Below are 26,638 nucleotides of genomic sequence, written 5' to 3'. Positions count from 1 at the left end.
GTTCAGGCCCAGGGATTGGGAAAGGGGTTTCCTGACCATAACAGAGTTGCAATAAGAGTCACCTGAAACTCTGAGAGAAGGGACCCTTCCTCTTCAATTGGAAATTAAAGCATGTAGTTGCAAGAAGACAGATGGAATCCCTGGTGCTTTTTCTCTCTGGTGTGCTCTTGCTACCCTATCATGAGATGTGTGTGGCAGAGTAGGATAGTCTCCCTTTCTAGTCAAGGAACTGAAAAAGGAAACCCGAAGGAAATGAAGAGGAGGAGAAGATAGTAAAGTTATTTACAAACAGCTGGGCTCACCTCCCATCTGTACCTGTATGGATCTAATCCTAAAGAACACATCGAAGTCTGAGAACTGAACTAAGTAGAAGACCACAGCTGCTTTGACAATGAAACTGACACTGGAGTCACAAGCCACAGAAGGCTGGTTAGAACTTGTGGACTGAATCCAACCAGGTTTAATGCCAAAACAATATCAACATTCTCCATAACTTTTAAACAAAACCCTAAGTCTCATAACATAAAATGTCCTGGATATAATCCAAAGTTACTTGGCATACAAGAACCACGAAAGTGTCAACCCAAATAGTAAAAGAAAATCAACAGTGTTGAGATAACATAGATTTTAGAATTACCTGGCAAACACTTTAAAGTAGGCATTATTAAAATGTTCTAAATAAGGCCCGCTGGTTTGGCTCAGTGGACAGAGCGTCAGCCTGCAGACTGAAGGGTCCCAGGTTTGATTCCGGCCAAGGGCACATGCCCGAGTTGTAGGCTCGATCCCCAGTAGGGGGCATGCAGGAGGCAGCCGATCAATGATTCTCTCTCATCATTGATGTTTCTCTCTCTCCCTCTCCCTTCCTCTCTGAAATCAATAAAGAAATATATTTTTAAAAAATTTTTTAAAATAAAGTAAAATGTTCTAAATAAGGCCCTAACCCAGTGGTTGGCAAACTGTGGCTCGCGAGCCACATGCGGCTCTTTGGCCCCTTGAGTGTGGCTCTTCCACAAAATACCACGTGCGGGCACACAAGTACAGTGCAATTGAAACTTCGTGACCCATGCGCAGAAGTCGGTTTTCGTCTCTCAAAAGAAATCTCAATCGTTGTACTGTTGATATTTGGCTCTGTTGACTAATGAATTTGTGGACCACTTCCCAATCCAGTTTGGCTCAGTGGATAGAGCGTAGGCCTGCGGACTCAAAGGTCCCAGGTTCAATTCTGGTCTAAGGCATGTACCTTGGTTGCGGGCACATACCCAGTAGAGAATGTGCAGGAGGCAGCTGATCGATGTTTCTGGCTCTCTATCCCTCTCCCTTCCTCTCTGTAAAAAATCAATAAAATATATTTAAAATGTTCTAAATAAGGATGAATACTCTTAATTAAATGAAGACAAAGTCTCAGAAAAGAAATTGAAGATATGAAGAGGTACTAAATATACATTTTAGAACTGAAGAATGCTACAACCAAAATAAAAAACTCAGTGGGTGGGCTCAATCAAATGGAGATGTCAGAGGAAAGTGAACTTAAAGACAGATAGAAATTATGCAACCTGAACAAAGACAATAAAGAGTTTAAAAATAGCGCCCCCGGTAATCTGTGGTGCTTTACCAAAGGTTTAACATTGGTGTCATTAGAGTTCCAAGGGGAAAAGTATGTGCTATAGCAAAAATATCTGAAGAAATTGTGGCTGAAAACTCCCCAAATTTGACAACAGATAAATTCAAAAAGCTCAGTGAACACCAAACAGGATAAACTTCAAGAAATCCATGCCCAGACATTCCATAATTACAACACGGAAAGCAGCCAGTGAAATGATGCATTCTTAATGGAACAATGATTTGAATTGAATGACTGTAGATTTCTCATCAGAAACTATGGAGAACAAAAAGAAATGGCTATTTTAAAGTGCTGTTAGAACTGAAACCCAGACTTCCATACCAATGCTTTTTTTTTTATTTTTATTGCTTTCAGAGAGGAAGTGAGAGGGAGAGAAATAGAAACATCAATGATGAGAGTCACTGATTAGCTGCCACCTGCACGCCTAGCCTGTGCCCTCTCGTAATCCGGGACCCCTCAAGGGATGTAGCAGTGCACCAAGCCGCAGGCGGCCAGGGAGGAGTCAGGCCAGGTGCCCTGCTTGTGCTCATCCTACTGTGCCTGCTGCTGCCTCTTGGTAACGCTGCTGCGGCAGCTGCACTTGCCAGCCCAGCCATGAGCCCAGCTTCTGGCTGAGCGGCGCTCCCCCTGTGGGAGCACACTGACCACCAGGGGGCAGCTCCTGTGTTGAGCATCTGCCCCCTGGTGGTCAGTGCGTGTCATTGCGACTGGTCGACCGGTCATTCAGTCCTAAGGGTCACTTAGGCTTTTATATATATAGATAGTAAGTCTTAAAATCATGTAGTTGATTCCTCTTTGTTTTTTTTATTATTATTATTATTTTTAATAAATCTTTATTGTTAGATTATTACAGGTGTTCCTCTTTTTTTCCCCCATAGCTCCCCTCCACCTGATTCCCCACCCCACCCCACGCCCTTACCCCCGCCACTGTCTTCATCCATAGGTGTACGCTTTTTGTCCAGTCTCTTCCTGCACCCCTCACACCCCCTCCCCCCTGAGAATTGTCAGTCCACTCCCTTTCTATGTCCCTGATTCTATTATATTCACCAGTCCATTCTGTTCTTCAGATTTTTTATTCACTTGATTTTTAGATTCACTTGTTGGTAGGTATGTATTTGATGTCATTTTGTTGTTCATAATTTTTATCTTTACCTTTTTCTTCTTCCTCTTCTTAAAGAACACCCTTCAGCATTTCATGTAATCCTGGTTTGGTGGTGATGAACTCCTTTAGCTTTTTCTTGTCTGTGAAGCTCTTTATCTGACCTTCAACTCTGAATGATAGCTTTGCTGGGTAGAGTAATCTTGGTTGTAGGTTCTTGCTGTTCATCACTTTGAATATTTCTTGCCACTCCCTTCTGGCCTGCATAGTTTCTGCCGAGAAATCAGCTGACAGTCGTATGGGTGCTCCCTTGTAGGTAACTAACCGTTTTTCTCTTGCTGCTTTCAAGATTCTCTCTTTGTCTTTTGCCCTTGGCATTTTAATTATGATGTGTCTTGGTGTGGTCCTCTTTGGATTCCTCTTGTATGGGGTTCTGTGTGCTTCCTGAACTTGTAAATCTATTTCTTTCACCAGGTAGGGAAAGTTTTCTGTCATTATTTCTTCTAATAGGTTTTCAATATTTTGCTCTCTCTCTTCTTCTGGCACCCCAAAAATTCGGATGTTGGTACGCTTAAAGTTGTCCCAGAGGCTCCTTACACTATCTTCATATTTTTGGATTCTTTTTTCTTCTTGTTTTTCTGGTTGGGTGTCTTTTGTTTCCTCATATTTCAGATCTTTGGCTTGATTCTTGGGGTACGTTGATCTACAGTGGAGTTTCTGTATATTCTTTATTTCAGACAGTGTATGCTTAATTTCTAACTGGTCCTTTTCCATTTTTTTTGGCATTCTCATTAAGATCCTTAAAGGTCTCACTAAGTTCCTCAGCGGTTTTCAGAAGATTCTTGAGTAACCTTATAAATGTGGTTCTGAACTCTATGTCATCCAGTAGTTTGCTTTCCTCCATTTCTCTCATTCGTGACATGTTTCTTTGTCTCCGCATTTTGTTGCTTCCTTGTGTTGATGGAGTGGATTTGTGTGGTAGGTGACCTATAGGGGCCAGTAGCTCAGCCTCCCCAATCACTTGAGGTGGACGCCTTTGATACACCCCTTTGTGGGCTGAGTGCAAAGTCTTGGTGTAGTTAAGCCTTGATTGCTGTTGGTACACTGGGAGGAATTGACCTCCAGGCCAATTGGCTGTGAGGACCCGCTGTGTCTATAATGGAAGAACTGCTGCGCTGGAGACATGCTTATGGTGCAGGACTTGTTTCAGTGGGGCTTTGGTGCTCACTGAGTCTGCCTCTTGAATGTGTCACTTATGGATGTGAGGAGTTGAAATCTGGTGTCTCACACTGACCACTAGGTACACTGGCTTCTGGATCTCCAGTGGGGTGCAGGTCAGCTACTGTCTGAGGCCACCCAGCAGGCGCTACAGCAAGAACTACAGTTTTCTCCTCTTTGCTTGGGGTTTGGAGGTTTTGGAGCTGTTTGACCTGGGCTGCAAGTTTGCTAGGTTAAGCTGCGATAAGGCAGGTCATTCATATGCTAAAGCCACTGCTTGGAGCTTGGGTGGGTTTGTAGATTGTGCAGGGCGGGGTCTCAGGGCGTGACTAGGCTAGGGCGTGGCAAACAGCGATGGCTGCCAGTAAGCTGGCTCTGAGTCTCCGACCGTGTCCCGTGTCCTGCGCCCCAGCACAGAAAACAATTATTCCTGCCCTCAGCCCTGCAAGCAAGCCACCCTCACTTTCCGACCCCACGGCAGACAGTCCAGCTTCTCCCCATAGGAGTTTGGGTCCCCCACGTCTCCCCAGAAACTGGAGTTCAGAGTAATCGGGAGCTTATCTCCCTTCAGGTTGAAAACAGCAGCGCTCCCAGTCACCCGTCGCTAGCCCGTTTCGCGTCTCCGTACCTCAGCTTTTCAGCGCTTGTGCACCCCTCAATGCTGTTTTTCTTTCCTTCTAGTTGTTGAACTTCCACTCAGCCAGCTTTCCTGTGGTTCTGGGTGATAGACGTTCTGTCTTTCAGTTGTAGTTTTGAAATTGTTGTGCGAGGCAGCAGTTTAGGTGTTTACCTATGCCGCCATCTTGGATCCTCCGATTCCTCTTTGTTTTTTTTAAAAACTGTTTTCTTTGTCCAAGTTCTTTTGTCCACCCATATAAATTTTAGAATAAGCTGATCTATAGCTACAAAAATTCCTGTTGGAAATTTTTATTGCAATTGAGATAAATATATAGATTGGGGGAGGGGGATTGATAGCTTTACTATGTTGAGTCTTCTAATCCATCAACACAGTGTGTATCTTCATTTATTAAGATTTTCCTTTCATCAATTTATAGCTTTCAGCATACAGATCTTATTTGTGTTCTATTAGATTCATACCTAAGTATTTCATTTTGGGGAAGCTATTGCAAATGGTAGTTTTAAAATTTCAGTTTCTGATTAAATACAGGAATACAATAGATTTTTATGTATTTTCCTTATATCCTACAATCTTGCCAAACTCATTAATTCTATGAGTTTTTCCTGGGATTCTCTATATAGAAAATTGTGTTATCTTTTGAGTAGGGGAAATTTTTATTTCTTTCTAATCTATATGCCTTTTATTTATTTTTGTTACTGCATAGCACTGGCTAAGACTTCCTGAACTATGTTGAATAAGACTGGTGATAACAGACATCCTTGCCTTTATCTTGATCTTAGAAAGCTTTCAATTTTTCACACACATATACACACTTACTTATATATATACATATTAAAATGAAGTTAAAATAAAGACATTTTTAGACAAACAAAGCTGACACAAACCTGAGAGAATGCATTACCAATAGCTATACTAAAAGAAATTCTAAAGAAAAATTTAAAAATAATATATTAAATGCAATGACAGAAGTAGTTACAACTTGGTGGGGAGTATTATAGAACAGATGATATCTCAAGACACTCTCAAAGAATGATTAAAAACAATCAGAAAATATAAACAAAACCACAACCAAGAATTAACCAAGCTTCAGAAAGAGGGGAGAGCTGTGGCAGATAGGAGAGAAAGGGCATTTCAGACAAAGGGAATGGTGTGAACAAAGGTGCAGAGGAAAAAGTGGACTTTAACCATGAACAAAGGAACCACTACAGGATTTTTAATGGGACAGTTTATGGTAAAAATTGTGGGAAACTTCTCATTTAAGTGCCAGAGGTAATTTCAAGTGGAGGTATAGTACTCCCCTCTTATTTGTGGGGGATATGTTCCAAGACCCCCAGTGGATGCAAGAAACCATGGATAGTACTGAACCCTACATATACTATGGTTTTTCCTATCCATACATACCTTTTCTCTTATAGGAAGCACTTTACAGCTCCTCTTTGTTGTATCTGAATTGCCAACATCACTACACTTGCACTTGGGGACCATTACTAAGTAAAATAAAGGTTATTTGAATGCAAGTACTGAGATACAACAGTTGCTCTGGTTACTGAAAAGGCTACTAAGTAACAAGTGGGTAGCATATACAGCATGGATATGCTAGACAAAGGGATAATTCATGTCCCAGGTGGGACAAAACAGGACAGCACAAGATTTCATCATGCTCCTCAGTATGGGGCACAATTTAAACCTTACCAATTGTTTGTTTCTGAAATTTCCATTTAATATATTCTTACTGTGGCTGACTGCAGGTAACTGAAACCTCTGAAAGTGAAACAGTGAATAAAGAGCAACTACTTTATAGACATTTGTTTGTAGTGTGGGACTAGAATGTGCATGGAAGGAAACAAAGCCAGAAACCAACAGGTAACAAAGAGTAAACTGAAATAAATCTTCAAAAGATACTAAAGAGCCCAGCAGGTGTGGCTCTGTGGTTGAGCATCAACATATAAACCAGAAGATCACACTTCAGTTCCCGGTCAGGGCACATGCCCAGGTTGTGGGCTCCATCCCCAATAGGGGGCATGCAGGAGGCAGCTGATTGATGATTTTCTCTCATCATTGATATTTCTCTCCCTCTCCCTCTCTCTGAAATCAATAAAAACTTTTAAAAAGGTACTAAAGATTTTGATGAGAATGAAATATGAGTATAGTTTATAAATGAGGGAGAATATAAGAGTGTGATGAGGGGATGAAGGAGATTAGAGTTCATGTATAGAATCTTAGTGGGTTCCTATATCCTTTCAAGTTCATTCACTTAAAAAATTTTAATTGATTTTAGAGAGAGTAAAAGGAGAGAAAGAGAGAAAGAAAGACATCAATTTGTTGTTCCACTTATTTATGTAGTCATTGGTTGACTCTTGTATTTGCCCTGACCAGAGATCAAACCTGCTTGGCATATCAGGACGATGCTCTAACCCAGTGGTCGGCAAACTCATTAGTCAACAGAGCCAAGTATCAACAGTACAACGATTAAAATTTCTTTTGAGAGCCAAATTTTTTAAACTTAAACTTCTTCTAACGCCACTTCTTCAAAATAGACTTGCCCAGGCCATGGTATTTTGTGGAAGAGCCACACTCAAGGGGCCAAAGAGCCACATGTGGCTCACGAGCCGTAGTTTGCCGACCACGGCTCTAACCAACTGAGCTACCTGGCCAGGGCCAAGTTCGTTCTTTAATTCCAGAATAAGATGCTCTATGTAAAGGACTGATAAACATATGTAATGTAAAGGACTTTGTGACAATTCTTTTGGTATAGATTCTATACCTTACCTTCATTTGTGTTTCTAATGGTGTTTGTGCCAAAAAAGGAGGCTGTCCCACCAACATTTCAAAAAGAATTACACCAACACTCCACCAATCACATAACTGTGTATAGCCTAAAATAAGATACCAAAGTTATAGTTATTTATAAGCACTTTAATATAATCATAATATTAAGCCACCAATTATACTATAAAATTAAGTTTTATTATAAACCTGAACACTAAGCTATATTCTAATCAAGTTTCAGCTGGAGATTGTTTATAAAACAAATATTTTACCTGTTCGTAACAACACTTCAGGTGCAATATAATTGGGAGTTCCAACCAAAGAATGTGCTAGACATCGCTGGTGCTGGCGTGCAGCTCTGCGTTCTAGTGGCTTCAGTCTATCTCCACATCGACAGTTAGAAGGGTCACCCCATTCATTACTGAAATCCATGCTATCTTGCCGTGAATGGTCACCTATAAAGTAAAAAGAAATAAAAGCAATAAGAACAAGAGTAAACCAAGAGTCTGTTTAATTTTTTGACATCATGGTTTATAGTTAACAACACTCGTCCCTTATGACAAGCTAAGATACAATATATATCAAATCACTGATGGTGTTTATTAATGACTGCAGCTTGTGATCCGCGGTATCAATAGGACAAATGTTACACTAAGAAAAATTAGCCCAAGATTCAGAAATGTATTCAATGTTAAATGATGACAAAGTCAGGAGTAGGTAGGATTAAGAATTTGTTACTCAGACTGCTCCTCATTACTATTCTGGACCAAGTTCTAAACAAATTAGATCAGTGTTTCATTCATTCAACAAGTGATAATGATAAGAAAGACAGGGTTGTTCTCTCAGGCAGCTTCTCTGTAGGGAAGAAACACAATGAACAAATACATATGTAAGAAACAGGGCTTCTGGTCAAGATGGCGGCATAGGTAAACGGTACTCGCCTCCCACAACCACGTCATAATTTATAACTAAAATACAGAACAGCCATCATTCAGAACCACCTGAAATCTACCTGAATGAAAGTCCTACAACTAGGGAATTAAAGAAGGAGCACATCAAGACTGGTAGGAGGGCCCTAACCGGTGTTGCTCAGTGGATAGAGCGTAGGCCTGCGGACTCAAGGGTCCCAGGTTTGATTCCGGTCAAGGGCATGTACCTTGGTTGCGGGCACATACCCAGTAGGGAGTGTGCAGGAGGCAGCTGATCGATGTTTCTCTCTCATCAATGTTTCTAACTCTCTATCCCTCTCCCTTCCTCTCTGTAAAAAATAAAATATATATTTTTTAAAAAGACTGGTAGGAGGGGCAGAGATGTGAGGAGGAATCTCGGGAATCCTGCTGGTCCCACATCCATGTGTGGAGGTTTAAAATTGGGAGGGATATCTTGGCTTTAGAGGCTTCCCTGAGGACCATGGGGTCCCTGCCCCATACCGGCTAGGTTCCAGTACCAGGAAGAGAAACTACCACAACTTCTGGCTATAAAATCCAGCAGTGATTGTGGCTGAGTGACATGGAGACTGCAGGAGTCCCAGGCAGTTCCTTTTAAAGGAAATAGCATGGGATTTACTCAGTCTCACTCCCTCTGAACTCCAACACTGGGGCAGCAGCTTGAAAAGAACATGGGACATTCAGGGAGGAACTAACTTGACTCGAATCAGGTTAAGAGATGGAGGGACAGTTTTCTCCCAGGCAGAAGTGTTCCTTTGCTCAGTCCTTCCTACCACAGAGGTGACAGGCTGTGCTATATCTGAACCTCCATCATACTAGCTTACACTTTTCGCCCCACCTGGTGATTCTGAGACCCTGCCCCTCCCTACTTGCAAGCTCATCCAAGGCATTTCCAGTGGCTTTACCATACAACTGGCCTCTCTTCCATCAGGCTTTGGACTTTCCTAAAATCTCTCAAACAAACAGCAGCTGGCATCAGCGTACCCAGTCTCTCTCGATAAATGGCCCCAGGCTCAGCACTAGCAGCAGCCTACCCTGGTTCACAGCTTGGCATCTCCTGGGCACCTCCAAGCTCAACACAAGTAGCAGCCATCTGCAGATTGCTTTGTAGCTCATGCTGGGTATCTCCAGGCACAGGCAGAGGCTGACTTTGCACCTCCTGGGAGGCCCCAGAGCCAGTGCACCCAATGGTCAACTTCAACCATGCCACATTACAACCCTACCACATCCACAAGTAACACATTCAAGGGGAGGACTCAGTGAGCACCAAAGCTCCACTGAAGCAAGTCCTGCTCCATAGGGTTGGCTCCTGCACAGCAGCTCTTCCACTATAGTCACAGCTGGTCCACAGAGCTGATTGGCCTGGGGGTAAATCCCTCCCAGTGACACCAATATCAATCAAAGCTCAACTACAATAGGAGAGTGCACGTAGCTCACACAGGGGCTCATCTGGAGTGTCCAGCTCAGGTGACTGGAGAGGCTGAGACATACCAGATTCTACCAAGTCTGGAGACATACCAGATTTACCTAATACAGAGAAACAACACAGGGAAGCAACCAAAATGCAGAGACAAAGAAACAGGAGAATGAAAGAACAGGAGAAATCTCCAGAAAAAGAACTGAATGAAATGGAAGCAATAAAACCACCAGATACAGAATTCAAAGCAATGGTTATAAAGATGCTCAAGGAACTTATGAAAACTTCAAAAAACTTAGTAAGAATTTCAAAGAAATTAGTGAGAACAGCAACAACATAAAAAAGGACCAGACAGAAATGACATGTACACTAACTGAAATAAAGAATAATTTACAGGGGATCAACAGTAGAGTAGAGGATGCCAAAATCAAACCAAGAGTTTTGTATACAAGGAAGCAAAGAACACCCAATCAGAACAGCAAAAAGAAAAAAATCCCAAAATATGAAGCTAGTGTAAAGAGACTCTGGGATAACTTCAAGTGTACCGACATTCACATCATGGGAGTACCGGAAGAAGAGAGGGAGCAAGAAATAAAACATCTATTTTAAAAAAGAATGACAGAAAATTTCCCTTACCTGGTGAAAGAAATAGACATACAAGTCCAGGAAACCAACTGTCAGCTGGTTTTTCAACAGAAACTTTGTAGGCCAGAAGGAAGTGGCAAGAAATATTCAAAGTGATGAAAAGCAAGGACCTACAAGATTACTCTAGAACAGTGGTCGGCAAACTGCGGCTCGCAAGCCACATGTGGCTCTTTGGCCCCTTGAGTGTGGCTCTTCCACAAAATACCACAGCCTGGGTGAGTCTATTTTGAAGAAGTGGCGTTAGAAGAAGTTTAAGTTTAAAAAATTTGGCTCTCAAAAGAAATTTCAATCGTTATACTGGTGATATTTGGCTCTGTTGACTAATGAGTTTGCCGACCACTGCTCTAGAAGGTCACAGGACTTTAGAACTGAAGGTCAGATAAAGACAAGGAAAAGCTAAAAGAGTTCATCACTACCAAACCAGTATTACATGATATGTTAAAGGGTCTTCTTTAAGAAGAAATGAAAGATCAAAAATTTGAAAAATGGCCCTAGCTGGTCTGGCTCCCTAGATAGAGCGTAGGCCTGAGGACTGAAGGGTCCCAGATTCAATTCTGGCCAGGGTCACATGCCTGGGTTGCGGGCTCGATCCCCAGTGGGGGGCGTGTGGGAGGCAGCTGATCGGTGATTCTCTCTCATCATTGATGTTTCTATCTCTCTCTCCTCCCTTCCTCTCTGGAATCAATAAAAATATATTTTTAAAAAATTATAAGAAAAATGGCAATAAATGCTTATCAACAATTGAATCTAAAAATCAAAATAAATGAACAAGGAATCTAATGAACAAAATAAACTGATGAATAAAATAGAGCCAGAGGCATGGAACATGGAACAGACTGACGAATCTCAGAGGGAAGGGGGGAGAGGGCCCAGAAGAGATTAACCACATAACTTATATGCACATACGCATTACCTATTGAACACAGACAATAGAGTGGTGAACGCCTGGGAAGAGGTGGGATCTGGGTGGAGGAAAGCAATGGGGTGGAAAAAGGGGGACATCTGTAATACTCTCAACAATAAAGGTTTAAAAATAAATTAATTAAAAAAAGAAACATAGTGATGCATCCCATACTGAGAATCAACTGGGGTGATGTGACAAATTGAAGTGACATATGTAAAAAACAAATGGGCCGAAACCGGTTTGGCTCAGTGGATAGAGCGTCGGCCTGGGGACTAAAAGGTCCCGGGTTCGATTCCAGTCAAGGGCATGTACCTTGGTTGTGGGCACATCCCCAGTGGGAGGTGTGCAGGAGGCAGCTGATCGATGTTTCTCATCGATGTTTCTAGCTCTCTATCCCTCTCCCTTCCTCTCTGTAAAATATCAATAAAATATATTAGAAAAAAAAAATTAAAAAACAAAAACAAATGGGAATCAACCATTTAAAAACTAGGGCAAGGCATTGTATATAGAAACAACATTAATAGAGAAAAGACCAGTGTAATTAGAAAAGAGGAGAACGATAGGAAATGGGAGTGGGAACCAGTGCACATGGATTTTTTTTTTTAAATATATTTTATTGATTTTTTACAGAGAGGAAGGGAGAGGGATAGAGAGTTAGAAACATCGATGAGAGAGAAACATCAATCAGCTGCCTCCTGCACACCCCCCACTGGGGACGTGCCCGCAACCAAGGTACATGCCCTTGACCAGAATCGAACCTGGGACCCTTCAGTCCGCAGGCTGACGCTCTATCCATTAAGCCAAACCAGTTTCAGCAGTGCACATGGATTTTGTAAGCAAAAGACGTGGTTTGCCTTTTATTCCAAGCACAGTGAGAAGACATTGGAGAGTATGAAGCAAAAAAAAAAAAAAAATGACAAGATTTGATTTACATTTAAACAGATAATGGAGGACAAAAGTGAAAAGAAACCAGTTAAGAGGCTATTACCCCAAGTATATAGCTTAACATACAAGTTAAGCTTGGTGACTGGGGAGGCTGAGCCCAGTCACTGATGGTAATAGTGGTGATGGAGAAAATTTCAGGGTATATTTATAGGTGGAGTAAGCAGGACTTACTGATGAATTACATGTAGAGGGTATGGGAAAAAAGAGTCATGGTAGCCGAAACCGGTTTGGCTCAGTGGATAGAGCGTCGGCCTGTGGACTGAAGGGTCCCGGGTTCGATTCCAGTCAAGGGCATGTAACTTGGTTGTGGGCACATCCCCAGTGGGAGGTGTGCAGGAGGCAGCTGATCGGTGTTTCTCTCTCATCGATGTTTCTAACTCTCTATCCCTCTCCCTTCCTCTCTGTAAAAATATCAATAAAATATATTAAAAAAAAAAAAAAAAAGAGTCATGGTAATGTTAAGTTTGAAAGGTCTATTAGAAATCCATGTGAAAGGGAGACACCAGCCGAAACCGGTTTGGCTCAGTGGATAGAGCGTCGGCCTGCAGACTGAAAGGTCCCGGGTTCGATTCCGGTCAAGGGCATGTACCTTAGTTTCGGGCACATCCCCAGTGGGAGGTGTGCAGGAGGCAGCTGATCGATGTTTCTCTCTAATCGATGTTTCTGGCTCTCTATCCCTCTCCCTTCCTCTCTGTGAAATATCAATAAAATATATTTTTTTAAAAAAGGAGGAGACACCATTTCTGGAGAGATTTGAAAGTCACTGACATGGAGATGGTATTTAAAGCCATGATTAGATGATATCACGTAGAAAAATGTATCTAAAATTAACCTAGCTGGCCCTAGCCCGTTTGGCTCAGTGGATAGAGCGTCGGCCTGGGGACTGAAAGGTCCCAGGTTCGATTCCGGTCAAGGGCATGTACCTTGGTTGCGGGCACACCACCAGTAGGAGGTGTGCAGGAGGCAGCTGATGGATGTTTCTAACTCTCTATCCCTCTCCCTTCCTCTCTGTAAAAAGTCAATAAAATATATTTTTAAAAAAATAAAAATAAAATAAAATTAACCTAGCTGTAATAATCATCTGGGATGTTTGATTAAAACACAATTTGTATACTCTGAAGATTTTCAACCAGTAGACTGGAATAGAGTCTAAAAATCGTATTTTTTAGACAAACCCCAAGTAATTCAGGTGAATCTGGAAGACATTATATTACATTAAGCTGAACATTAAAGTAGATACAGGTGTCCCAGTTCTATCCATTTACTGTCAATCTACTCTTGTTCACAGAAGGCTAATATTACTTACCTCAGAGGATTGCTCTAAGCATTAAATTAGGATATTATGTAAAGCACCTAGTCATAGTAAGTATTCAACAAATGTCAGATCGACTTACACTTCCATTAGCACTTGAAGGGATCTTGGTGAGGCACTGTGGTGTAGTAGAAATAACATGGGCCCTGTAATCAGACAAACCTGGGTTCAAAGCCTAGCCCTTACACTTATTTTCTGTGTGACCTTGGGGAAGTTACTTCATCTAATTCAGCCTTTGTTTCTTTATTGTCTTACTAGAGGCCCGGTGCACGAATTCGTGTACAGGTGGGGTCCAGCTGGCCCACCCCAATCAGAGCCCATCGGGCCGGACCAACCGGGGGGAGGGGCTGAGGGCCGTTGGCCAGCCCTACCCCCAATTGGGATGTTGGTGGCCGATTGGGGGCGGGACCTGCCGGGGCGGGGGAGGGGGGAAGCGCGGTGATCAGGGCCCAGATCAGGCTGGTTGGCTGCCACAGTGCATGTCATAGCCACTGGTCATTCTGGTCGTTATGCCTTCCCAGTCGCTGGGCTTACATATATAGATTGCATTAATAAATCATATTAATATATACAAATTTTTATGATTTTACTCACCACTCTGGTAGTACTTAGAATCATGTGTCCATCTGAAGCCAGTGCAGAGGCCGAAGTCAGTCAATTTAATATGACCATCACGATCAATCAAAATGTTATCAGGTTTAATATCTCTATGAATAAAACCCATTTTATGAACACTTTCAACTGCACAGGTAAGTTCTGCTATGTAGAATCGTGCCAGATTTTCTGGAAAGATGCCCATTCTAATTAGTAGGCTCATCATATCACCCCCAGGAATGTAGTCCATTACAAAATATAAATTGTCCTTATCTTGGAATGAATAATATAGACGAACTACCCATTCATTGTCAGCTTCGGCCAGGATATCTCTCTCAGCTTTAACATGAGCAACCTGATTTCGAAGTAGAACATCTTTCTTTCGAAGAGTTTTTGTTGCATATAATGCCTTAGTATCTACTTTTCTTGCTAGACAGACTTCACCAAATGCTCCTATTCCTAGTGTCTTTATCTTCACAAACATAGACTTGTCCATTTTAGCCCTCTTAAGACGGATGTAATTAGACTCTTTTTGGCAAAGCATCTTTCTCATTTGATCCTGGGCTTCTTGAGATAATCCAACCTAGGTAAATAAACTGTATGTTAAATGAAGAATTATTTTCTATACAAAATATTAAAAAATAGCTTGGAAAAATTCAAGCATATATTTAAAGGTTAAGTGCATACTTTTTAATAAAGCATGTTAGAAATCTAAAATATATTTCAGAGAAAAATCAATTATCAAAAGTGCAACTTAAGGGATAGTTAAGAGGATATACAAGGTGAGTATAAGATCCTACTATGGAGAGCAAGAAGATGATACCAATGGTCAGCTTTCTACTCCTCTCTAATGTACTCAAAAAAATGTTCCCAATGTGCAATAACCAAACATCTGTTCACATGCATCCTCATCTATCTTTTTATGCATATTCATTCCAAATTACATGATTACTTTGCGTTTAATATATGCTTCTCTTTGAAAATACCTGGTCCTCAAATATCCTCCTCCCATTTTACCCTTCATGAAAAGAAATTCTATTTCAAGTTCATTTATTCTAAAAAACTGATGTATCAAGAACAGAAGAATATCTTCTCTAACCTAACTATTCATTAATAGTATTTTCTTTATTTTTCTCAAAGCATTAGAATTAAGGGTAGGACTCACAGCCATAACTAACACAAAATGCAAAGAGTTTCTCCTACTTTATTTTTCTTTCCTATTTTGTTTTAAACTAACAACTTGTGTGATTACAGGGTAGCTTTAAGATATTTTGGGCCCTAACTGGTTTGGCTCATTGGATAGAGCGTCGGCCTGCGGACTGAAAGTTCCCAGGTTCGATTCCGGTCAAGGGCATGTACCTTGGTTGCGGGCACATCCCCAGTAGGAGGTGTGCAGGAGGCAGCTGATCGATGTTTCTAACTCTCTATCCCTCTCCCTTCCTCTCTGTAAAAAATCAATAAAATACATTTAAAAAATAAAATAAAATTTTTTTTAAAAAAAAAGATATTTTGGAACATTTCAAAGAATAGTCAGTGTGACTTATTAAGATACACAGGTCAAAACCAACTTCTAACTAGATATGAAGTACCTAATTTAGAAGGAAAAGTTTATTTTTGGCTAGCTAATAACTAATGAAAAGTAAAGTCTAATTCTAGAAATGTAAGACTAATTAAAATATAGCAACCTCATGCTTCTGTTAGGATGTGTATTTGCATGCAAAATATTTTAAGAAGGGTGGCATGCCAGTAGTATAGAACTGTTTCTCTTAAAATCTTACTTGCCTACACAGTAATGGAGGCTACAGAAGTCAGCAAAGCTTCCAACACCATAAAAGTTTAAATCAGCTATTAGTGAAAGTGAAGAGGAAAAAGGAAAAATAAACTAAGAAAATACATATAGACAGACTTTAGTAAGAAATCTTAAGAGCTAAAATATGGATAAATCATATAACCATGGTATTTATCTAACAAAATTCAATTTATAGCAGGAATAACAACACTGTGAAATCAGATTTAGAGAAATAATTTTAAAAGAATGGCTTTCTTAGATTGTGTGAGGAAATTTCATTACAAATTTAAGCCTCTTGGACTTTGAGCGATAGATGTAAGATTAAGAGTCAAACCTTTGAACTGTAAACACATGATAAAAATAATAGTACCACTATATCTAGTGAAGGCATCTATATGGAATCACAATAGAGATTAAATTTATTCTGATCTCCTTTTAAGTGGACTTTGATTTAATAATTTCAGCACATTTATCCAGTACATTATAATAATGAAATTAGATGGGTAAATAACTGGAGGAAGATGTCTCTGACACTCTCAAATAAGACCACAACCTGGTGAATAAAAACACAAGCTCAAAATTACTAAGTAAAGGGGGGCATGGCGGGCTAGAAGGGCTCAATGGGGGAAAAAAGGAACATATGTAATACTTTGAACAATAAAGATTTTTTAAAATTACTAATTAAAAATGAACTTTTCATAAATGTAACAAGAGATGAGACCCAGATCATTTTAGCTCATTTAAAAAAGTTGTAAGATAACTTTTGTAAAACCTAAAAAATAACCTGTTTCAATTTCCAATTACACCTAAACCGTAAATTATATTTTTAACTCATTAGAAGAACTTTATTACAGGAATTCAGAGTAAATCTTAAAATACTAAAATGAAATGCTATAATTAAAATACTTTAATGTTTACTGACTTAAATAGCTGATATTCTGCTACAAAAAGAAAGAAAAATACTGAACCACAGTATTTTAAAATAAACGCCAAGGAAATAGATGATCAAGTATAAAAATGGACATTTTAAAAAGTTTTACCCGCATCATTTCATTCTCTAATTGTTTTTTACGATGTAGACGTTGCTGATGAGATTTGAGAACATTTTCTACATGTTGCTCCATAAAGAATTTAAATGCCTGAGGAGAATAACTTTGAATACGAGATTCCCTTCGCTCTTCATCTTTCTTGTTTTTCCTAACGGTGATAGGTGAAGTTGTAATCTGTTTCTTTTCTTTATCCCCACTATCAACATTTTCATAACTTTTTTCACCCTCATCTTCCTTGGGCACAGCTGACTGATCCTCTTTGTTAGATTTATTGATTGATTCATATGGAGGAACAGACGGGTTTTGGTGTAGCAGATGTTTTGGATAAGGTGGTGGTGGACCTTGATAGTTTGGAGCTTCAGCAACAGGCGACATAACAGTCATATTTGAAGTGGTACCCTCAGAAAAAGGACTAGGTTGAACAGTTTGAATTGGCTGTGGTATCCAAGAAGGATGAGTAGGTGCTAAAGCAGTCTGTAGCTCTGGTTTTAACACGCGTATGCTTTTCACAGGTTGTTGTATTGGAGCTGGTGTAATTGCAGTGACTGTTGTGGCTGAAGGCTGAGAATTAGCAGAATGACTTGTTCTATTTCCTAGTGGGTTATTAAAAGAATTTGACCTCACTGGTATGTTAGGTTGCCAAGTAGGGATTTCATGTCCAATGCTTGGGGATGACTGGGCTGGAGCTGAAGACGACTGAGGCCAAGTTGTTTGAAGTCCAGGAACACTAATGTTATAAAGTTCCATATTATGACTATTTCTATTTGGCACCATCATAGATTGAGGAATATTTCCATTTGTATATGATGAAGGAGCAGCAGATCCCCCTGTTTGTAAAGCAGAAGGGCTTTGTCCATTAGTTGGGGTCAGAGGATATGGAGGGGGTGGCTGCCGATTCACTGCACCAGTAGGGACATTTTGGTGTATCATAAAATCAGTTTGACCACTACCATTCTGAATTCCGGGTCTCCCTGGTGGGTAGTTAAATTTGTTAGAACTCTGCATGATGATTGGTTGTCTGCCAACAGGAACAGAACTAATGACTCTCTGTCCCTGATTAGGAGGATTCATTGGGGACATGTTCAAAGGTGGTGGAGGATAGCCCTCCTGCCAGGCTCCAGGTGGAACAGGAGAGATTCGAGAGATTACATATTCCATATTCCCAGAATAGCGCTTTGTTTGAGAGTTTGGTTCCCATGAGGGGGGAGGTGGAGTTGTACCTCTTGGAGGAGGAGTCTGGCCTCTTGGGGGTGGTGGAGGAGTGACACTCCTTACTTGAGGAGGTGGTGGGGGGTTCACTCTCTGTCCGTTGCTAGGGTGAGCTTGAGCAAATGCTGTGATACCAGATCCTGACAAAGGTTTTCCTACATCTGTTTGTGAGTTGGGACTTTCGGAACGATAGGCCCCACTTTCTCCTAGTGGTGGGCCATGTCTCTGAGGAACTAAGGATTCTTTAGAACCTTTCCAGCTTTGTCTGCGGTTAACTGATTGTTGCACACTCCCTATGATCATAAAACAGAGGGGGAAAACATTTTTAACTTCTTATTTTTGAAAAATTTAGCTTGGAATTCTGACACTACTAAATGATAATTCTCTTTCAAGAATCATACAAATCAGGGAGGCAAAGGGGGGAATATGGAGAACATCTGTAATAGAGTCAACAATAAAAAAAGAATTATAAAAATCAAATTTCAGTAAGTGGTTTTATTTTACCTTTTAAAATTTTATTTTTGACTAGGCAATATATTATAACTCAAAATTCAAAAGGTACAAAGGAATACCCACTTCTGTCCATAGCCAACCAGTTTCCTTCCTTGAAGGTAACCAATCTCGTCAAATATTTTAGGGATACACAAGTAAACAGTATACTTCCTATATATAATATAGTACCTTGCTCTTTTCATTAAAAAATTGAAGATTCTGCCCTAGCCGGTTTTGTCTCAGTGGATAGAGCGTTGGCCTGTGAACTGAAAGGTTCAATTCCAGTTAAGGGCACATGCCCCGGTTGTGGGCTCAATCCCCAGTATGGGGCTTGGAGGAGGCAGCTGATCAATGATTCTCTCTCATCATTGCTGTTTCTATCTCTCTCTCCCCCTCTTCCTTCCTCTCTGAAATAAAAATGTATTTTTAAAAAATTGAAGATTCTGTATCAGTATATAAAGTGTTTCCTTACTTTTAAAAATGTTATCGATTTTTTTACTGTATAGATATATCCAAATTTATTTAATCAGTTCCTTTATTGATGGATATTAAGGTTGTTCCTAGTCTGTTGCTTTACAAAGAAAAAAAGCCATGAAAAAATTTCACTTCAGCCTCACAGGTTTGGCTCAGTACACCAAGTGGTTGTTTGCTACGGCACATGCCCAGCAGAGGGCGTGCAGGAGGCAGCCAATCTATGTTGATATTCTCTCTCATCAATGTTTCTATCTCTCTCTCCTTCTCCCTTCCTCTCCAAAATCAATAAAAACACATTTATTAAAAAATTTCATTTCATGCCCTAGACGGTTTGCTCAGTGGATACAGCATGGACCTGCGAACTGAAGAGTCCCAGGTTCGATTCTGGTTGCGGGCTCAATCCCTAGTAGGGGACGTGCAGGAGGCAGCGGATCAATGATTCTTATCAATGTTTTTATCTCCCTTCCTCTCTGAAATCAATTTTTAAAAAAATAACATTAAAAATTTTTTCATTTTATAAACTATTAGAAGTGGCATTAGTGAGCCAAACATGTCCATTTGTAATTTTATTAGATACAATAACTAATTTTAAATACATTTCAATATGGCTTTTAAAACAAACAAAAAACCCAGCAGGGCATTATTAGCTGAACACTAAATAAAGTATGGATTTAACAGAATCTCTCTTTAATGGAATTTCCAAATAAATGAAGTAGGCAAGAAAAAATATGTTACAAGAAAAAGGGACTTAAAATAGTCTGGTTACTTGGCAAAAGATATATATATTTTATATATAAAGAGAGTTGTATAAAAAATAATATAAATTAATACAATCCAGAATAATTAAACATTTAAGTGTTAAAGATGAAAAAAAAACAAATACTAGGAAAAAACAAGTGATCACTGAATAATATTGGGATACCTCTTTGGAAGGTCTTCCCAAGTATGACAAAGGTAGCGAGCATACAGTAAAATACTAACAGATGTAAACATATAAAACACTTATCACCATTAAAACAAACAGAAACGTCCACAAATTTGAAAGGTTATCATCATCCTGGGAGAAAACATATCTAATAACACATGAGAAAAAAGTAGTAAATGTTCAGAATGTACAGTTTATTTCATCTAGGCCGGCCAGCATCTTGGGTCTATGACTTCAGGAGAAGTCATCACTCTGGGCAAGCTAGGTAAGTCCTCTGGCCACCTTCCTCAGATAACCAGCTGAGGCTAAATATACCACATCACTCACACAGCTTTTACCAATTAAAATGTAAGACACTGCAACCCTCAAGTAGACTACCATCCCTGTTATTCTGTACCTCCCATAAAGCTCTGTGCTCTCCCACCTCCCAAACCCTGCCACACAACTGCCCTCTAGACATGTTCTGCTTTACAACCAAATGCTCCTATATCCCTAACCTCTTTTCCAAACTTTCCTACCACTCCTTACAGCTGGTTATCTTCTGACACCACTTTCCTTTCAGCCCTTTGCAATTAAGGTTTTCATTAAAAGTAAATTGGCTAAAATGTGGAATTCTACGTCTTTGCTCTCCAATTATGCTTCCAAATCATCACTTTCCTTTATATTCTTTTTTTTTTTTAAAGCCAGCTCTTTGGAAATTCACGCCATCTAGGAGGCCAAGTTCATTTCTCTTCATGAACTCTTGCTTGCTCGCCCCCAATCACCCGTAACTTTGGTCTACCTACGCCTTGCCAACATTCTATAACATCCACATGGACAAATCATCCATAAACCCTCACCTCTGTTTCTCCATTCAACCTCAAATATCACTCCCAAGATCACATTTCTAATTTTGATACCATCCATGTTTCTTTTTCAAAATCACTAATTTAAGGTTTATACTCTTAGACAACTTCTGTTTATTCCTACTGCAAATGTTCTTCAACCTAATCAAGACCTATTAACCTCCTACATCATCAGTCCTCCTCTTTCCTTTTTTTAAACGTATTTTTATTGATTTCAGAGAGGAAGGGAGAGGGAGAGAGCGAAAGAAACATCAATGAAGAAAGAGAATCATTGATTGGCTGCCTCCTGCACGCCCCCACTGGGGATCGAGCCTGCAATCCAGGCATGTGCCCTGCTGACCAGGAAGTCTGAGAGTAATGAAGCCATGGAGAGGAGTTTGGAAGGAATGAGAAGCCACTAAAGGCAGAGAAACAATGTGCTCTGATTAAGGAATTAAATTACCCTTCGGCAATATCCTGAACTCCCTTTATCTCTCTTACTTATTTTGTACTTGTTTAGTAAAGCTCCAGTTATGAATTATTCCTTCCTAGAGAAGGTGATGTCAAGAGCAGATTGATTCTACCATAAATTCATGATCAGCATTATCAACTAAATGGCTCAGCATTGCCAGGAAATCCTGTTTCCTTTGGTCTCCCCTATGACTCTTGCCAGTCTCCTCAAATTGCCTGCCCCATTCCTCACCCATCACTCTTAGCAGATGATCTGATTTTTCTACTTCAGAGAAAACTAAAGACATTGGAAAGTAATTCCCTGATCTTACCTACATAACCTAAGCCAATTTGCCCATTAGAGCTAAAGGGTTGTTTCGCTAATAAGCTCTCATTCCATGCTTTAGATCCTTTCTTCTGGATTCTCAAGAATCCTACCTGATCCTTCTCTCTTGAACATTTAATGTCTTTATATATATTGATTTCAGGGAGAGAGAGAGATACAAATATCAATGACAAATGGGAATCATTGATTGGCTGCCTCCTGCACATCCCCACTGGGGATTGAGCGCACACCCAGGCATGTGCCCTGACCGGGAATCGAACTGTGACCTCCTGATTCATAGGTTGACACTCAACCACTGAGCCAGGTCAGTCAGGCTTAAGTACTTAATTTCATCCTCTTAACTGGAATCTTCTAATTATCTTTTAAACTTGCCTAAGTCATTGGTACTAAGAAAAATAATAATAAGGCTCTCCATCCACTCCAATATAGACCACTTCCTCAAAGTGTTATTTGGTGCTGGTTCACAAACTGATATTGACATGATAGAAGGTAAGTATGGAAGCTGAGAATAAGAATTTAGAGACTTACAGAAATTTGACAAAGTAATTTTATGTCTGTTAAAATGTGGTAATGAAATATTTGGACTTGTATTTGGCATGTCATTTAAAATTTTCATTTTTCTAATAATTCATTGGTAATGTATTTTATAAAATTACTAATCCATAATAAAATTAAAAATGAACAAATAAAAAGATCTTCATCACAGATAGGAAGCACTATTCTTCCTAATGTCCTCTCTACCTTCATAGAAAAACTTCTCAGAAAATTGTTTATACTTGAGTTCTTTTTACTTCATATCCATTTATTACTCAACTCACACCAATCTGAATTATGCTCCTATGACTAAACAAAATAAGTTACTCATGTCTTACGAGCTGCATTGTGCCCCCCTAAAATTCAGTAAGTTCTGGTAAGCCTTAATCAAGTATGACTGGGAACTTATAAGGAAATCTGGACACAGAGAAAGGCACCAGACACATGTGCATGCAGAGGGACGACCATGTAAAGACCCAGTAAAGATGGTCATCTGCAAGCCATGGAAGGAAAAACCAAATCTGCTCTCTTTGACCTCAGACTTCTGGCCTCCAGAACTGTTAGAGAATATGGCTATTATTTAAGCCACCCAGTCTTTGGTATTTTGTTATAACAGTCCTAGCAAATTAATATACCATGTCATTAAAGCCAACAAGGTACTTTCTAGTTCTCACCTTGGTCAACCTCTTTCCCTCTATTCCTTCCCCTTCTTTAACATGCTCTTCCGTAGGCTTTCAAGATACTAGAAACCATATTGGTTTTTTAACTCCTTTTTAGCTAAATTTTCTGTCTTCTTTGCAGGCTTATCCTCTCCTATCAGCTACGAAGCAGTAAGCTTGGTTATAGTCTATATTATCACTTTTGTCTATGTTACCTCCTTTAGGTGACCTATGTAAGGCTAATACAAGAAATGTATATATCTAACTAGCTTCCTACTTGACATCTTCACTTTGAGCTTAACTCAAACGCATGTCTACAACCAGACTTATGATCTTTCTCCCCCAAATCCTATTCTCTTAGTATTCTCTTTCATAACGTAATGTATCACCATGCGTTTCCACACCAAAAGCCCAAGAGTCATCCCTCTCTAGTATCATCGCCCATATGCAATTACCAATCCTTGTCAATTTTACTCTTCCCATCTCTCTTAATTCATTCACTTTTCTCCACTGCCATTGCCCCAGTCCAGAATACTTCCATTTCCTGTGAACAGTCTCTTATCAAGTCTATCCAGATACCATCTCTTGCTCTCTCTAATCTGTTCTTCGTCCCCTGCAGCCATGTTTTAAAAACACAAATCTAATCTTGTCATCACCCTACTTGAAATGTTTCCTTAACTGCCTACTGCTCTTACGATAAAATCAATACAGTCCTTCTCCAGTCATATCTCATACTTTTGTTGTCAGTGCTCTAACCACTTTCATTTCTTCGAATGTGGTATCAAACCTGTCAAACAGGCCATGCATATGCATAAGGATATTCTTCCTCACTAAAGCCATTCCCTTGTCTTTCTTCAGATATTGGCTCTATTAATAATTAGTTTCACAGGAAGGTTTTCTCTGATCTCCTTGATTACATAAAAAAAAAAAAAATCACTCTATTATATGAGTCCATAGTACCATGGAACTCTCTCTACCCTCTTCATTCACACTTATGCAGTTACTAGAGGCCCAGTGCATGAAAATTCATGCACTGGAGTGGGGGGGGTCCCTCAGCCCGGCCTGCCCCCTCTCACAGTCTGGGAGCCCTCAGGGGCGGGAGGCAACCTGGCGATCAGGGGAAGGCAATGCCCTCATCACACCCTTGCTGCTGCCACTGCCAGCAGCGCAAGCCTCGGGCCAGCCCTGGGCGGCTGAGGGTTGAGGGGATTCCGGAGGCAAGTGCGAGGAGCAGCCGGACCCGCCTGGGGGGGCGAGCCCGGCCGTGCCACATGCCTGCCTTCCCAGCGGGGCTGAGGGGACTGGGTGCCGCCATCTTGTGGCTGTGAGTGCCACCATCTTTGTGAGGGCAATTATGGTCAATGAGCATATTCCCTCTTTATTAGATAAGATAATTCCACATGTATTTGATCTTCCTTACTAGAATGGCAACGCCATAAAAGGGCAAGAACTTTATACCCAATGCCCAGCAAAGGGCATGAAACAGTTGTTGATTAATAAAAATGTGCTGAATGAAAGAAAAAATGAATAATAAGGCCTCTTATCTATATATATATAAAAAGCCAGAGACCGGAATGCAATAACAACCAGAATGACCGGTCACTATGACGCCCACTGTAGCCAGCGAACCAGCCTGATCAGGAGGTGGGGCCAGCAGCCAACCTCCTGCGGCCCCTCCCCCCAGCCAACCCGGCCCTGATCAGGCCCCAAGTGGGGCAGGCCGGCCAGCCAACCTCCTGCCATCTCCTCCTCCCGACAGGCCCGGCCCCAATCCACCCCGACTGGGGCTGGACCTGCCCAACCCCACCCATGCACGAATTCGTGCACTGAGCCTCTAGTAAATTAATTTAAAAAAAAAAACAAGATTAACAAAGAATTAAAATGCCAATTCAAAAATAACCTATAAACAATGTAAAATGAGATAGTATTTCCACAGCCATTAAATATACAAAAATGAGCCCTGACTGGTTTGGCTCAGTGGATAGAGCGTCGGCCTGGGGACTGAAGGGTCCCAGGTTCAATTCCGGTCAAGGGCATGTACCTTGGTTGCGGGCACATCCCCAGTGGGAGGTGTGCAGGAGGCAGCTGATCGATGTTTCTCTCTCATCAATGTTTCTAACTCTCTTTCTCTCTCCCTTCCTCTCCATAAAGAAAATCAATAAAATAATATTTTTTAAATAAATAAATATACAAAAATGATAATATTGCCCTGCCAGTGTGGCTCAGTGGTTAAGTGTTGACCTATGAACCAGGAGGTCATGGTTCAATTCCCAGTCAGGGCACATGCCCAGGTTGCGTGTTTGATCCCCAGTGAGGGGTGTGCAGGAGGCAGCCAATCAATGATTCTCTCTCATCATTGTTGTTTCTATCTATCCCTCCCTCTTTCTGAAATTAATAAAGATATATTAAAAAACAACAAAAACCAACAACAAAAAATCCTCCATTTAAATAAAACAATTTGGACAGCCCATCGAGTTCATATTCTTTTTAAAAATAATACCTAGGATTTACAAATATAGGAATTCTCATATTAAACTGATTGGGAGAATATAAGTTGGTAACATCTTTCTGACAGCAAAATCTAAGAGAAACCTTAAATTTTTGCAAGTTTTAAAAAATTTAACAAAATCATCAGGAATGTACAAATATTTAGGAACAATGCATTTATAATGGCAAAAAAAGGGAAACAAGATAAATGTCAAAATTGAGAGACTGGTTAAATAAAGTATGTGATAAATCTATTTTAATGTAGCTATTAAAATCATTCCATTTAATAACAAGAAAAGTTATGCATGGTATATTAAATGAATGAAGTAGGTTTCAGTATGACCCATTTTGCTTAAACAAAAGAATCAAAATACACATGTATAAACCTACCCAAGTTTTCCACAGGAAAAAAAGACTAAGAAACAAAACACAACAAAATCTGGTGAGTATAAATAGTGTTTTCTTTTTGCTTAATACTTTCTACATATTCTATGATAAACATGTTTTTACTCTTATAATAAAAAATAGTTTGAGTTATATTTGTGGTTAAAAAGAAATATCTCAGTTGCAATATAACTAATTAAGTAGTTCTTAACTACTGCTGCCTATCAGAATTACCTATGGAACTTTAGGGCCCATCCTCTCATTCATTTTGGTCCAGTGTAACACTGTAACGTTGTTACCCTAATTTGAGACTTTCACTTACTGTGATGCTTTTACCAACTTCTGAGACTAAAGATTTGATATACTTATATTTTAAAACAATGCTATAAAATAAAAGAGTAGGGGAAAAGTGTGATTAATCACCTGGTTTCAAACTGGCATTAATAGGTCTGGCAGCTGCTGTAACCATCTGTTCCCGTCGAGGATCTTGGTAACTCATTTTACTAATGAATTCAATTGCAGCTTCTATACTTCTGTTATTAGTTTTCTGAAGAGCTTGTATAACCATATCCTGACATGAAATTTAAAAAAAAAGAAACAAAATTTAAACCTTATAATTAATCAGAGGGAAAGAGCACTATGAGTTCCACTAAAAAATCCAATTATGAAGAACAGGACCCCAAATCATAATATTCATGTCCTATTTGTAAAACTACTATAAAAATCCATACATTTTCAAATTACTAAAGAAAACAAAACAAACCCTCAAATCCTCCAACTATTTAATATTTTCACCTCTCTGTAACAATTAGTTGGGTTTTATTTTCTAGGCTTAACTTCTTCCAGGTAAAATCATAGCAATATGATTCTGATTATTTCTCATTCTTTTTTTTTTTTTTAATATT

General features: G+C 39.9%; 1 protein-coding gene across 2 annotated transcripts in view; it reads right to left on the bottom strand.

Moving 5' to 3' along the window:
• LATS1 (large tumor suppressor kinase 1) overlaps positions 1-26,638 on the bottom strand; it is a 36,682-nt gene that overhangs the window by 6,081 nt on the left and 3,963 nt on the right. The window contains exons 3-7 of one of the 2 annotated variants that reach the window (XM_080663630.1): positions 26,157-26,304; positions 16,941-18,451; positions 14,112-14,694; positions 7,620-7,802; positions 7,348-7,454 (exon numbers count right to left, since the gene is read on the bottom strand). In XM_080663630.1, the coding sequence (XP_080519756.1) occupies positions 7,348-7,454; positions 7,620-7,802; positions 14,112-14,694; positions 16,941-18,451; positions 26,157-26,304 (2,532 nt within the window). The remainder of the gene's footprint in view (positions 1-7,347; positions 7,455-7,619; positions 7,803-14,111; positions 14,695-16,940; positions 18,452-26,156; positions 26,305-26,638) is intronic. The other variant, XM_080663631.1, reaches the window with a different exon arrangement.

Source organism: Plecotus auritus, assembly GCF_963455305.1.
Source record: "Plecotus auritus genome assembly, chromosome: 4".
NCBI lineage: Eukaryota > Metazoa > Chordata > Mammalia > Chiroptera > Vespertilionidae > Plecotus > Plecotus auritus.
This window is presented reverse-complemented; position numbering and strand designations above follow the sequence as displayed.